This window comes from Athene cunicularia (assembly GCF_003259725.1).
Source record: "Athene cunicularia isolate RWA chromosome 2 unlocalized genomic scaffold, athCun1 chr2_part1, whole genome shotgun sequence".
NCBI classification, from domain to species: Eukaryota; Metazoa; Chordata; class Aves; order Strigiformes; family Strigidae; genus Athene; species Athene cunicularia.
In genome coordinates, this window is record NW_020799095.1 from 3,638,870 (window position 1) to 3,654,110 (window position 15,241).

Genomic DNA, 15,241 nt, shown 5'->3' on the forward strand with positions numbered 1-15,241 from the left:
GCTGAGCCTGGAGGGGAGAGCCGAGACGGCCGAGAAGAAGGTGACGGGGCTGGAGAAGGCCGTGCTGGATTTCGGCAGCCGGCTGGAGCGCAAGTGGGCCGCCCTGGCCGCCCTGGTGCAGGAGAACACGCGGCGGCTGGAGCACGTCGAGCGCCAGCTCCAGCACCGCAGCTGCTGGGCCCCCAGGCCCGGGCCGGGCCCCGGCGGGGACGAGCCCAAGGTAACAGGGACCAGTCCTGGGGAACGGGGACGTGCCTGAGGTGACAGGGACGAGCCCCAGTTAATGGAGACATGCCCCAGGTGACAGGGACAAGGTTCACCTAACATGGAACGTGCCCAAGGTAGCAGGGACAAACCCCAGCTAATGGGGACATGCCCAAGGTAAGAGGTACAAAGCCTCAGATAATGGGGATGTGCCTGGGGTGACAGGGATGAGTCCAGGCAACAGGGACATGCCCCAGGTGACAGGGGTGAGTCCCAGGTAACAGGGATGTGCCTGAGGCGACAGGGATGAGTCCCAGGCAACAGGGACGTGGCCCAGGTGACAGGGATGAGCCCCAGGTAGCAGAGATGTGCCTGAGACGACAGGGACGAGCCCAAGGTAATAGGGATGAGCCCCAGGTAACAGGGATATGCCCTAGGTGAAAGAGATGAGCTTCAGCTAATGGGGATGTGCCCACGGTGCCAAACAGGAACAAGCCCCAGCTAATGGGCACATGCTCGAGGTGACAGGGACAAGCTTCACCTAACAGGGACATGCCCAGAGTAACAGGGACAAACCACAGCTAATGGCAATATGTCCAAGGTAAGAGGTACAAAGCCTCACATAATGGGGATGTGCCTGAGGCAACAGGAATGACCCCAAGGTAATAGGGATGAGCCCCAGGTAACAGGGATGTGCACCAGGTGACAGGGACGAGCCTCAGCTAATGAGGATGTGCCCAAAGTGCCAAACAGGGACAAGCCTCAGCTAATGGGGACATGCCCGAGGTGACAGGGACAAGCTTCACCTAACAGGGACATGCCCAGAGTAACAGGGACAAATCCCAGCTAATGGGAATATGCCCGAGGTAAGAGGTACAAAGCCTCACATAATGGGGATGTGCCTGAGGTAACAGGGACGAGCTCCAGCTAATGGGGACATGCTGGAGGTGGCAGGGACAAGCCCTGGGTAATGGGGATGTGCCCGAGGTGACAGGGATGAGCCCTGGGTAACGGGGACATGCCTGAGGCAACAGGGACAAGCCCCAGCTAACAGGGACATGCCCCAGGTGACAGGGATGAGCTCCGGATAACAGGGACATGCCTGAAGTGACAGGGACAAGCTTCAGCTAATGGGGATGTGCCCAAAGTGACAGGGATGAGCCCCAGCTAACGGCAGTGTGCCTGAGGTGATAGGGATGAGCATGAGGTGACAGGGACAAGTCCCAGCTAATGGGGACATGCCCAAGTTAACGGGGACGAGCCCCAGATAACAGGGGTGTACCCAAGTTGACAAACAGGGACAAACCCCAGCTAACAGGGACATTCCCCAGCAATGCGGATATGCCCAGGGTAACAGGGACAAGCCACTGGTAACAGGGACAAGCCCCAGCTGACAAGGATGTGGCCAAGATGACAGGAATAAGCCCCAACTAATGGGGACTTGAAAAACAGGGACAATCCCCAGCTAACAGGGACAGGCCCAAGGTGACAGGGATGAGCCCTGGGTAATGGGGACAAGCCCCAGCTAATGAGGACATGCCCATGGTGACAAATAGATACAAGTCCCAGCTAACAGGGAGGTGCTTGAGGTGACAGGGATGAGCCCCAGCTAATGAGAACATGTCCAAGGTAGCAGGGACAAACCCTAGCTAATGGAGACATGCCCTAGGTAAGAGGTACAAAGCCTCAGATAATGGGGATGTGCTTGAGGTCACAGGGATGAGCCCCAGGTAACAGGGATGTGCCTGAGGCTACAGGGATGAGCCCAAGGTAACAGGAACATGCCTCAGCTAATGGGGACGTGCCCATGGTGCCAAACAGGGACAAACCCCAGCTAATGGGGACATTCCCGAGGTAAGAGGTACAAGCCTCAGATAATGGAGGCATACCTCAGGTGACAGGGATGAGCCTTGGGTAATGGGAATGTGCCTGAGGTGACAGGGATGAGCCCCAGCTAACAGGGATGTGCCTGATGTAATAGGGACGTGCCCCAGGTGACAGGGACGAGCCCCAGCTAATGGGGACGTGCCCACGGTGATGAACAGGGACAAGCCTCAGCTAATGGGGATGTCCCCAAGGTAACGAGGATGAGCCCAATGTAACAGGGATAAGTCCCAGCTGATGGGGACGTGCCCGAGGTGACAAACAGGGTCAAGCCCCAGCTAATGGGGATATGCCCCAGGTAACAGGCACATGCCCAAGGTAACGGGGTGTGACCGTGCGGCCAGTGGGATGTGGGCCTGGCTTGTGGGGAGCTGAGCAGACCAGGGACACGGCTTCTACCTCGAGAGCCTACATGCTAGGGAAGCAGTCGGGGATTTCCCACACTTTTCCCCGGTGAAAAGAGGGAGCAGAACACAGCTCCCTCAAGCATTTTCAGCCTTGTTGGGTCCTCCTGGTGGACCGTCCTACTCATCCTGCTCCCCCTTCGAGGGGGTTCCTGCTCACCTGGCTGCTGCCGGGTGCTGCTGTGGGTCAAGGGAAGGAGAGGTGCTTGTGAACCTGGTTAGAGGAAAAGGAGGAATGAGTGAGCCTCGCTGGGCCAGCTTGAAATTGTTCCCTGGGTTCAAGCCATGGCACAGCTCCTTTCCCTGGGGGCTCTGGGCCCGCACCTGTCTGCTTTCGCTGGGGCAGCGGAGTGGGCACTGGGGCTGGGGCAGCACTAAGGCAGTGGCTCCTCTGGTTTCAGGTGCCAGCAGCGGCGTGCGAGGAGGACGCAGCCACTTTGCCAGAGCAGGAGTGGGGGAGCTCGGAGAGCCGGCAGAAGGAGCTCTGCAGGATCGCCATGAAGGGCAGTTACGAGGCCGTGGTGGTTTCTCTCGGTGAGGCTCCGTCTCTACTCGCGTGTCAGACAAACAATGATCCCCTGGGCCAGACCCAGCGCTGGGCTGCTCTCAGGCTGATTCGTTGGCTGGGGGTTTGGAGGAGAATGAGTAGTGAGAGGTGGTGCCTTGACACATTTAAGTTGTGGGTGATAACTGTGCTTCTCTCACACCCTGCGGGCCCCAAGAGCACCTCATCTCACCATCACAGCACCCGGGCCCTCTGTCAGCCCTGACTGGCCCTGTCAGGGCTTTGCCTCCAGGAGCAGGAACACTGCAGGAGGAGCGAGTGTCTGCTGGAGTCCCTCCTCATGTGGCCAGGACAGGACGTGGTGGGGATTTCAGCTGACGTGCTCATGCTGTGTCCTGTGACCTGCGCTCCCGCACCGTTTATTTGCCAGGACATGGGGCCTGTGTGTATCCCCCCGTAAGGATTTGCTGCAGACAGTCGTAATTTTTAGTGCGGACTATTTTGGGTTGAAATTTTAAAGGCTGAGTGCCTGGCAGTTGCTTCATCTCAGGGTAACAAATAATTTGGATGACAGCAGCCTGCTTGCTGGGATGTCCTGGGAAACCTGCGCTGCTGCTGTGGGAGCCCAGGACCCCTCTGGATGCCCCACAGCTCCTGCTGTGCCAGAGCAGCCTTTTATCGAGGGGATACGTGCTGGTCCCCAAGCATCAGCAGTTCGTACCACTGCTTTCTCCTTCCCAGGGCCCGGGGATGCCAGCTCCAAACCCCCTCTGCTGCTGCCACCGCCTGAGGATGAGGAGGATTCGGGTGCGAGGAGCCACGGGCTGGCGGAGAAGGGAGCGGTGTTGGGACACCTCAGTGACAGTGAGTCAGAGAGGCCGCTTGGCACTGAGGTCTGAGTGTGGGGAGCAGGACCTGCTCAGAGGGGCACTGGGGCATCCATCTGCACTCTCCCACAAGAGCGGCAGGAACTTGGGGGGTTCAGTCTGGAGAAGAGGAGGCTGAGGGGAGACCTCCTGGCCCTCTGCAACTCCCTGACAGGAGGGTGCAGAGAGGGGGGATGAGTCTCTTGAGCCAAGGACCCAGCGCCAGGCCCAGAGGGAATGGCCTCAAGCTGCCCAGGGCAGGGTCAGGCTGGCTCTGAGGAAGGATTTCTTTGCAGAAGGGGCTGTTGGGCGTTGGAATGGGCTGCCCAGGGCAGGGGGGGAGTCCCCATCCCTGGAGGGGTTGAAGAGTCGGGCTGACCCAGCGCTGAGGGATCTGGTGGAGTTGGGAATGGTCAGGGAGAGGTTCATGGTTGGGCTGGAGGGACTTCCCAGATGATTCTGTGATCCCAAATTCGTCGAACCCAGACAATTCTGTGATCCTTTTCCCCAGATTCACTCACCTAAACTGAGCCATTTCTGACAAAGTTCCTTCTAGGACAGAGGACTCTGCTTACTCACCTTTCGCTCCACCTTTCCCCTGTTTTGGTTGCTTTATGAGTACTGTCAGTCCATCAGACGTGTCCTCCACCTCAAGTGTCCTTCTCCCACACTGTTCTCTGTAAAAACCTTCCAGCTCCCTTTCCACCTCCCCAGTGTGCCGCAGGGGAAGCTCAACTCCTGCTCCCACGCTGAGGCTGCAGGTGTGGGAGAGTCCCTTGCTGGGAGTGAATCCCTGTCTCTCTGCAGGTGAGAAGATCGTGATCAAGACGGAAGAGCAGCAGCCCCCGGAGGAAGGATCTGAAATCCAGTCTCTGCCGCAGGCACCTGCAGCAAGACTGGAAGAGGAGGTTCCCCTGAGCCAGGAGCAGCAGGTGCCCTGGGAGACCCATGCTGGCTTGGGCGAGCAGAAGGCAGTGGGAGAGGCCTTGGGGGACTTTTGCAAACACGGGACCACCCAGCCCGAGTTTAAGCCTGTGGTGGTGCCTGCGGAAGCTCATCCTGCCCCGGGCTTGCCTTTCCCAGCAGAGCACATGCTGGGTGTGGGGACTGACCAGCCCTTCACCCTGCCCCAGGGGATGCCGCTGGGAGAAGACCACGCTGCCGAGGCGGCCTCGTTGCAGCCCGGCACGGAGGAGCACGGTCCCTGCACCGTGGGAGAAGAGCCCCGTGCCCTCCCCCTGGCCTGGAAGAGCGTTCGGCTGAAGCGCAACCTCCTGGCGCGGCAGCAGAGCCAGGCGAGGAAGAGCAACGGCTCCTTCATCTGCACGGCCTGCGGGAAGAGCCTGGCCCACCATGCCGCGCTGCTGCGGCACCAGCGCCTGCACACGGGCGAGCGGCCCTTCCAGTGCCCCGCCTGCGGGAAGAGCTTCAATGAGAAGTCCAACCTTAACAAACACTACCGCATCCACACTGGCGAGCGCCCCTACCGCTGTCCAGCCTGTGGCAAGGGCTTCATCCAGAAGCACCACCTCCAGAAACACCAGCGCATCCACGGCGTGCAGCTGCGGGGTGGATGGACAGGCCGGCCCGCCCGGACCAGTGCTGCTGGCGAGCGGCTCTACCGCTGCATTGAGTGCGCCGAGAGCTTCCCCCAGAAAACCTCGCTGGAGGAGCACCAGCGCCGGCACACCCAGCAGCGGCCCTTCCAGTGCAACGGCTGCAGCAAGAGTTTCCGGCACCGGCAGTCTCTGAACCACCACCAGAAGGTCCATGCTGTGGCCAGCTCTCCTGCCGTCGGCTTGCCGAACCGTGATGGGGAGCTGGAGACCAGCTCCTGCAAGGCTTTGACCCAGGATAATCGGTAGCGTGAGGGCTAGAGGAGGGGAGGGGTGGCGTTTCTCTGGGCAGAGGTGCGGCGGCCTGCAAGGATGGCACAGGCCGTGCTGCTGTGGGGCTCATGGCACTGCCACCGGGCTCGTGGCACCACCCAGGGCTCATGGCACTGCCGCTGGGCTCATGGCACCACCACGGGGCTCGTGGCACCACTGCTGGCCTCGTGGCACTGCCACTGGGCTCTCTGCACTGCTGCTGGGCTCGTGGCACCACCGCCGGGCACGTGGCACTACTGCTGGGCTCATGGCACCACCACGGGGTTCGTGGCACCACCACCGGGCTTGTGGCATTGCTGCTGGGCTCTCTGCGCTGCTGTGGGGCTCTGCACCGCTGGGCTCTCCAGGAGGAGGAGGAGGAGGGAGGATGGAGGCAGGCTGATGCTCTGCGTGGACTTGCGAGGACACTGGCCCAAGAGGCAGCAGAAGAGGTTTGGGAGCCACAGCCAGGCTGGGTTGTGCCACTGCCCCAAGGAAGGGGGACTGGGCTGAGGCAGAGAGCGGTCGAACTCAGGGTTATTTAAACACAACCAGCGTGGAGGTGGCAGGGGGGTGGTCAGTGGCCCGGGGAGGGGCTGCTGTGGCCGGGCAGCAGCTGGGGTTATTGGACGAGCCGGGAAGAGACTCGGATAAAACACTGGGCTGATGTGGTCTCTTGTTGCACTCTGGGGTGTTGGTGAGGGGCAGGGTGGGGGGTGCCTGGGCTCTGCGCCACCTCTGCCCGGCAAAGGGAGCTTGGCTGCGTTACAATTGAGGCCTCTCCTGCGGGTGCAGTCCGAGGGGCAGCTCCCGCTCAGCTGCCCCACGTCTCCGCCGTCACCCGCTGGGGTCACCTGCTGCTTCCTGCTCCCCGGTGCCCGTCCCAGCCCTGCCCAGCCAGACCTGGGCCCCACGGGACACCCCGGCAGCACTGAGGGCGCGTTGGCAGGACAGTGATACCTCCTTCCTCCCTGTGGCCCTGCCCGGGATGGTCAGGGCCACTCCCTTGCTTGCCCATCCCTGGCCCCATGGCCCCTCACCCCTTGCTTCTGGCAACGATGATGTCCCTGGGGTGGGTGGGTGACAGTCCCAGGGGGTGCCCTGGGGATACCCAGGGTGACAGGAGGTGGGTGACAACACCCCAGGGACGCCCCCATCTCCAGCTCCACCCTCACAGGCGTGCGGTCGTGGTGGCCATATCCACTGAGGGCACCCCTGCAGCTTCGGCAGCCATGTCAGGTGCTGGCAGGGCAGTCTCAGGGGTGGTGGGAGTTGGTGGGGGGGCCCTGGGCTGCTGGGGGTGGGAGGGAACAGGATGATTCTGCCCCTGTGCCCAGCCCTGGGACACACACCAGGGTGCTGGGACCAGTGCAAGGGACTGGGATGTACTGGGGGGTGTTGTCCAGCAAGGCCCCAGATGGTGGCAAAGGGCCAGAGCGTCTCACCACATGGTCCTGTGTGGCCACAGAGGCATCTCGGGGGCGCCTCAGAGGGACAGGAGGGAGCACAGGGCCCGGGCCCAGGCTCTCCCTGGGGCTACAAAGCCTTGTGGTCTGGTTGCCCCACGCACAGCTCTGCTCTGGGGGAGCCCCAGTGCCCTCCCAGCCCAGCCACAGCAGTGGGTGACAGCCCCGCGTTCACCCTTGGGACACTCCCTGGGGTCTCGGCTGGCCACTGCACGCAGAACGGGGGATGGCGCTGCGGCAGTGACCCCCATGGCCCCCCCCCGGGCCGACAGAGGTTACCCCTTCACTAATGGCACACGAGGGTCCCAGCTCAGCCCCCCCCCCCAAGCAAGCAGATGTACAAATACTTTATTGATTCCACAGCCTGAGAAAGGGATCTGGGATCTCACTGGAAACACTGGTCCCAGTCACAAGAGCCTTAGAAGAAATGCCCCAGTTGGGGCAGTCACCCCGAGGGAGAGGCCAGCCTCTCCGTGCCACCGTCACACCAGCCACATCCCGTCACTGGGATCACTACACAGGCTGAGATAACCAGCAGGGTCACACTACTGCCTGTGCCAGAAGACGGCTCATCGCTGGACCCACCATAAGGCGTCAGCCGTGCCCATTATCCTTGGCAGCAGGCAGCGCTGTCCCTTCGGGGACACGGGGCCGTGAGGGGGTGATGGTGGCAGCCCAGAGGAGCAGCAGGATGTCATGCCCCTGGAGCAGCTTGGACACTCTCCGCCCCATGGGCCGGGACCCATGCAGCACCAGGGCTGATGGCAGGACGCGGCCATCTCCTCGGTGCCCGAAGCATGGGGCCCACAGCAGCACCCCCCCCCCACCTGCCAGAGTGGCCAGGAATTAAAAGTGGGATAAGCAAACCGGTTCCGCAGGCTCCCTGCCCAGAAAGGGACTTAACGATGTCAGATGGTTATATCAAACAATGAAAAAAAGAAACACCTGGAAAACCAAATTTAGTGTGTCCCGACAGCTGCTCTGTTTGCTTTGCATAGTGACGCTGCCAGGACCGATTTCCTCTCCCTGTACATGATTCCTGGGGATGCCGGAGCTGCCCCTGGGCTGGTTTTCATTGTATCCCTCCGGGCAGGTCCCGCTCCCCAGGACATTTGAGGTAGCTGGCAGAACTAGTCTTCCACAGTTAGGGTGGGCTTTCATACGTGACTAAACGGAGACCTGCATGTCCGAGAACGGGCTTCCTGCCGCAGCAGGGCCACTCCCGTGCACAAGTGGATGGCAGCCAACAGCCCTTGGCCCCGAGCAGGGTTCTGGCAGGGGCTGCTGCCACAGTGCAGGGTTCCTCTTACCCGTGAAGAATTCCTAAAGTGACTCTTCATCTGTGCAGGCTGGTCCTGAGGGAATGAACTCTCGTGGGTGTTTCTGGCTCTGGCAAGATGGAGGAAGGGGTGCTGCAGGGACACCTGCAGCACCCTCCCAAGCAGAAAAAAAATTTGTGGTTTGATTTGTTCTATGGATCTTCTAACACGACGCTTGGGTGTTCCCAACCTTATCGAGGGGTTAGTGGGTTTCCTCACCACGGTGGGTTATTAAACAAGCATGGCCAGGACGCGAGGGGGGTGTCGGAGATGCCATGCTCTCTTCATCCAGCGTCTTGGTCAAGAAACTGTCAGTGAAGCAAAGAGCTCCTTGGGGGTCCTGCCTGGCTCACCAGCTTGGTTTCCTTCTCTCTGTCTTCTTCACCGTGTAATTGTAGTTCTGAATGGGAGGGGTTGGCTCCAGCATCAAGTAATGGGTGAGCTCAGCTTGGGAAAGGTTTGTGCCTCAGCCAGCAGACACGAGAGTCTGAGGAATGATAAAGCATTTTAGATCACTGGAAGCTTCTTTGTGGTGCTATCCAAGCTTGTGATTCCTTCTATAGTTCAGGAAAGCTGCTGAATTCAAATGGCCGGATCGTTCCCAACCCCAGCACTCCACCACGTGCAAAGCCAACGCTCATGCCATTTCTCTCCAGGGACATGAGCAGGTCCAATCTCTCCTGCTGTCACTTCTCCACCGCCCCTGAATCCGCTGCCCTGTTTCCTGGCCCAGCCGAGCCGGGGGCCTGGCAGCTCTTGCCCACCGGTCCCAGTCCTGCAGGCCCCATCGGGGGCGCATTTGCAGGAACCGCTGCGGTAGCCGCAGGGCTAACGATTCTCTCGGATGCCTGGGCTGGCAAGTGAGGAAGGCTCCCACCCGCCGTTGCCTCCGGGGCTCCATGGGGTGTTGGTGAGATGGTGGCGGGCTGGGCCGTGGCCGTTGCGGGCTGCTGGAGCGCAGCCAGGGCTTTCTGGCGGTCGTGTATTTTCTCGTGGCGTGAGAGGTGAGTTCTGCGGGTGAAGCATTTCTTGCAGGCGGAACAGCAGTAGGGTCTGGCCTGCAAGTGGGTCCGCAGGTGCCGCTGAAGGGAAGAGGAGCAAGAGAGACTCTTCTGGCACTGACTGCATTTCAGCACAGACTTCCGACGAGCCTTCGGGCTCTGGTGTCGGGGAAGACACGCGCTGGACAGGCTCCCTCTGTCCAGCTCCTCGGTGGCCCGGCCCAGCCAGGGCCCCCCTGTGTACATCCCATTGCCCAGGCCGTGGGCACCTCCACACAAAGTCCCACAGAACTTCCTCCTCGGCCGGATCCTCAGCTCTGGGTGGACATTCCCCCAGACCTTGGCCCCGAAGGCCCTGTCTTTTATGTGGATGCTCTGGTGAAGGTCCAGGTGGCGTTTGTCCGCGAAGCTGATTTCGCACATGGCACACTCATAGGGCCCCTCTTTGGCGTGGCTCCGCTGGTGGATGATGAGGTTGATTTTCAGACGGAAACGCTTCCCACACTCGGTGCAGGGGTGCGCCCACTCGCGCACGTAGCCGCGCCGACAGTTGCCCATCAGCAGGCTGCTGCTGGCACACCTGCTTGACTTCTTCTTGCTCTTGGCCTTGGCCTGCTCGCTTTTGGGGCACTTCTGGATTTCTGGGCTGGGAGATGGTGCGGAAGCCTCTTGCAGCGCCGCAGGCTCCTCTTCCTTCACTTTGGTGTTTTCAGGAGAAGCCCCCTCACATGCCATTTTGTCTTCCCCTGAAATGGAACAACATATGCACTGGTCATTTGTGTTCCCAGGACAAACCCAGGTTGTGGTTAAGCCCCAAAGCACTGAGCAGGCTTTTAGCAATAACAGAGCTACCAACAAACCTGACAACATGGCTTGATGCCCCCAGTGTCCTGCCCCGAGCAACCCAACGCGGTCTCAGGGGGCAGTCTTGCTCCCAGGAAGAACCAGGCTGTGGGTTGGTGGTACAGAGGGATCCACCTCTAAAACCACGACACCGCTGACAGCCACAAGATGTAGCAGGAAAAAAAGTCGTTGCGGTACTTCAGGCTCTTCACTTCCATCAGCCTCGGGCCTGAAAGAGGCCTGGAACTTTTTTATCCCTCCCCACGTCAAGCACTTTGGTGAGCTGAGAGCTGCTTCCCTGTGTCCCCCCTGCACAGCGTTACTCACCGGTGTGGGACTCAGCTGGGTTCTCTTCCATCTCCGTCTCAGGCCAGTCTTTCCTGCGCAGCTTATGTTTTTGTGCGCTCAGGGACATGACGTTCATCACCAGGATGGGGAGTTCTGTTTGCAGAGAAGAGCAATTTTAAAGCCCTGGGGAGAGCTCACATATTCCTGCTTTGGTTTGACACGAACTGGGGAGGTGTTGGGAGCATCCTGAAGAGCCAGAGAAAAGCTGTGGCTCAAGAAGCTATGGCATGTTGTGCCAGGGGAGGTTTAGATTGGATATTAGGAAAAATATCTTCACTGAAAGGGTTGTCAGACACTGGACCAGGATGCCCAGGGCAGGGGTTGAGTCACCAACCCTGGAGGTATTTAACAGATGTAGCTGTGGTGCTGAGGGACATGGTTTAGTGGTGGACCTGGCAGTGCTGGGATAACAGTTGGTCTCGATGATCCTAAAGGTCTTTTCCAACAAAAATGATTCTGTGGAGAGCACGTGCAGTGCTAGAAGGAACTGGAGTGAAGCCACACACAAGGGCCAAGAGCAGAGGGAGGGCTGGGAGGAAAGACACCAAGGCGCTGTGTGCTGTCACCTCTGCAGAGCAAACTCATCCCTCCCAAATCCTCCCGACCCACTCTACAGGTAGTGTCCCCTTATTTCCTTCTGTTGGGGCCCTCAAACCCCGTAACACCACACTCCAGGACTTCTGCCTTTCCCTGGTGACCCTCCTCTAAGCATCGTGACTTGCCGTGCCCTGTCCCACGGATGCTGCTGGGACAGGAACAGCCTGGGGAAGCAAGTCCTCCTGGCACCCACCCAACCTACCTGTGCCAGTTTTTGCTGGGACTTTATCATCCCCCAGAGCCTCTTCCTTCTGCTCCTTCTTTTCTGGTGCCTGTGGGGGCTCCTGACTGTCTGGGACGTGGGTCTGTGGGGGCTTCTGAACATCTGGGATGTCTGTCTGCGGGGGCTTCTCATCACCTCTGATGTGTATCTGGGGGCGCTTCTGAGCACCAGGGCTGTCTGTCTGTGGGGGCTTCTGAGCATCTCCTGGGTGTATCTGTGGGGAGTCCTGCCCGTCCTGGACATAGAGCTCTTCGTCCCTCTTGATGCGGGTGAGGATATCAGACTTGGATGCAGCATATTCTGCATATGGGGCAGAGGACAGCAAGTTTTATTAGGAACTGGCTACACCTTCCTGCTGTCAAACTCTGTGTGATCCTTCTGTCCCTAAGCCCAGAGCCAGCAGCAGGACAGACACACACAAATACATTATCCACACTCTAACAAGGTGGCGCTGCTTGCTTGGCCTGGGGCAGGATCCGCCCTGAGCACAGATGTGGCTCAAGGACAGGGAGAATCTAAAGAGCAGAACATGAACAAACATCTCGAAGGAGAGGGAGAGCCTCTATGTAACATCTTTTTCCTCCCTTCCCGGGAGCACTTGACAAGGGCGAGATAATCCTTGATGTCCCTTCCAACCTGGTATTCTACAATTGCATGAAGCCAACCCCCAAACACACACTCGGGGGCTGCTGTCACTTGTGGGTAACACTCCCCCAAAGACAGAGCCTGCTGTGCCCTCTGCCCCTGCCAGTGCTCACCCGGCCTTTCCTGGGGTTTCTTGACCCCCCACAGTCCCGCAGGGAAGACCTCTCCATCCCAGCTCTGCTCACACATTCCTTCTTCTCCTGGCTGTCAGGGCCTGCCTCTCCCTTTCCAGTGTCTCCTACCTTCTTGCCCAACCTTTACACTCTTAACAACTGATTTTTCCAACTCTCCCATGCCATGGCCCGAGGCTCTCCTGCCTGCTTCTGCTTTCCCCAGCACCAGCAGAGCTGCCCCAGCCTCCTCCTCCTCGTGCTGCAGGTTCCCAGGTTCCTCACTTCCCACCCCGCCTCCTCCTTCACCCAGGCAAGCAGCGCGGTCTCCGGAAGCCAGAGGGCTCCCGCACGCACGCAGGGGACAAAAGATTGCCAAACTGCTCAGAAACAGGGCTGAAAGGGATGGCAAGAGGTCTGCCCCACCCCTTCAGACTCCACCCCAGCCCCTCCCGACGGGCCTTGTCTGTTTTTCTCCACGGGATTCATGTGACTAAGCACAAACATCGGAAGAAAGATCCAAGTTACTCCCTGGAAGCTTAGTCAATAGTCAGCAGCCCCTCAGCACCATTCATTTCCAACAGAGACTGCTGGGCCATGTCCTGACAGAGCTGGGACAGGAACTGCCTCCTCCTCCTCCTGGCACCCACCTGTGTCAGCTTCCATGGGGACTTCATCTTCTCCCAAAGCCTCTTCATCCTGGTCCATCTCTTCTGGTGACTGCGGGGGCTCCTGACCTTCACTGGTACACGCTCGGGAGGGCTCCTGACTGTCTCGGATGTGTGTCTGTGGGGGCTCCTGCCCGTCCTGGACATGGAGCTCTTCATCCCTCTCGATGCGGGAGAGGATGTCAGGCTTGGACACAGCGTAGTCTGTGCACAGGGCAGAGGACAGCAGGTTTTATTAGGAACTGGCTACACCCTGATGCTGTCAAACTCTGTGTGACCCTTCTGTCCCTAAGCCCAGAGCCAGCAGCAGGACAGACACACACACACAAATACATTATCCACACTCTAAGGTGGCACTGCTTGCTTGGCCTGGGGCAGGATCCGCCCTGAGCACAGCTGTGGCTCAAGGACAGGGAGAATCTAAAGAGCAGAACATAAATGAAAGTCTCAAAGGAGAGGGAAAGGCTTTGTCTTTAACATTTTCCTTCCATTTCAAACTTTAGTAATCACTTCTTCTGAGCTATCGTTCTGGTACAGAGACAGAAAACTTCCTGCTTTGTAGAGATATCTGTGTCAGATGGATGAAAGGAACAATTTTATTCTGTTTCTTACAGAATATTATTGAGAAAAGCGAAGCCTCAACTTCAGTAGCTGCATAGAGCTGTGTGTTACTAGCCAAGCCCAAGAAGCAGCTTTTGGTGGGGAATTATCTTACAGCCCAAATCATCCAAGAACATACTGGGTGTCCTTAGAAAGGCCGAGCATGGTTATCTTAGACCTTTACCAAGGAGATGGAAACGTCCCTGTCACTTTACACAGGGGGTAAACAGAAAGCAAGAACTGGGTTAAGGTGCAATTATCAAACTTCACCCAGATTAATCCCTAAACTGTGCTGGAAGATCACGATGGTTCCCTGTCCCTGGAATCCACTTACATGGTCATTAAGAGCAGCACGTCACGTGGATATTTTTTATAATTGATACTGCTTGTATTATTATTATCTCTACTATTATTTACTACAGCTCTCTTGCAGACGTTGTTCACTGCTTACAAGCAGGAAGGAGGGAAGACGTGTGGGTCTGACTGCTCAGGAGAGGCTCTGTTAGCTGCAGACATCCAGCGCCCCCCCCCCAGCCAGACCCAACTCATGTTGGGCCGCACAGAATCACGGGATGGTTTGGGTTGGAAGGGACCTTAAAGATCATCCAGTCCCACCTCCCTGCCCCGGGCAGGGACACCTTCCACTAGCCCAGGTTGCCCAAAGCCCCGTCCAACCTGGCCTTGAACCCTTCCAGGGAGGGGGCAGCCACAGCTGCTCTGGGCAACCTGTGCCAGGGCCTCACCACCCTCACAGGGAAGAATTTCTTCTTTATCTCTAATCTAAATCTCCCCTCTTTCAGTTTAAAACTGTTCCCCCTCATCCTGTCCATACACCCCTGATCCAGAGTCCCTCCCCCCTTTCCTGCAGCCCCTTTCAGCCCTGGGAGGCCGCTCTAAGGTCTCCCCGGAGCCTTCTCTTCTCCAGCTGAACCCCCCAACTCTCTCAGCCTGTTCTCACAGGGGGGTGCTCCAGCCCCTCAGTTTTAGCAGCGGGAAGCAGTCCATCCAACCCACCCACAAGAAAAGCTCACCCAGAGGTGAAACCCTGCACCTTACCCAGGGAGATGAGCATCTCATAGTTCCCCCTCATCACAGCCCTGTACAGATCCTTTTGCCATCGGTCCAGCCTCTCCCACTCCTGCTCGTTGAAGTACACCGAGACATCATCGAACGTGACTGGTACCTAGAATCACAAATATTAAGTGCTTCGGTGACTTCTGATGCGATTTGTTAACTGGAGATCACACATGTGCGAGGCAGCACTCGGCTTTGGCTGGCGGAGCTCCGGGCAGGCACAGATTGGGGCTTGTGAGCGGCCAAGTCCGGGACTCGCAGGTGTTCAGCCACCCGAGCCCACTGCTGAGAGCACTCCAGCATTTCCTAACCACCCTCCGCCAGTGCCCCCAGGGGCTGAGCAGGACGCCGTTACCTTGGGGACCTCGCCCTGCGAGCTGGGGGGCAGCCGCAGGATCCAGAAATTTCTGTTCTTCAGGAGATTCTCCACGTTGTCCAACCGCTGCTGGAGGTGCCTGTAGTCCTGGAGGAGGCTGCCCAGGGCCGCCAGGTTGCTGCCCAGCTCCCCGACCAGGTTTTCGCAGGCCAGCAGCCTCCGTTCCGCCCTCTCCGTCCGGCTCCACAGCTCCTGCAGCTGCTGGGCCCTCGCCTGCCCCGCCGCAGCCCGCGGCCCCAT

General features: G+C 58.8%; 1 protein-coding gene across 1 annotated transcript in view; it reads right to left on the minus strand.

The window, feature by feature from the left end:
• Positions 1 to 15,241, minus strand: part of LOC113476825 — a 52,619-nt gene extending 37,378 nt beyond the window's left edge. The window contains exons 1-8 of the mRNA XM_026842782.1: positions 14,981 to 15,241; positions 14,608 to 14,734; positions 12,934 to 13,155; positions 11,508 to 11,828; positions 10,688 to 10,801; positions 9,207 to 10,263; positions 4,976 to 5,783; positions 8 to 255 (exon numbers count right to left, since the gene is read on the minus strand). Coding sequence (XP_026698583.1) covers positions 8 to 255; positions 4,976 to 5,783; positions 9,207 to 10,263; positions 10,688 to 10,801; positions 11,508 to 11,828; positions 12,934 to 13,155; positions 14,608 to 14,734; positions 14,981 to 15,241 — 3,158 coding nt within the window. The remainder of the gene's footprint in view (positions 1 to 7; positions 256 to 4,975; positions 5,784 to 9,206; positions 10,264 to 10,687; positions 10,802 to 11,507; positions 11,829 to 12,933; positions 13,156 to 14,607; positions 14,735 to 14,980) is intronic.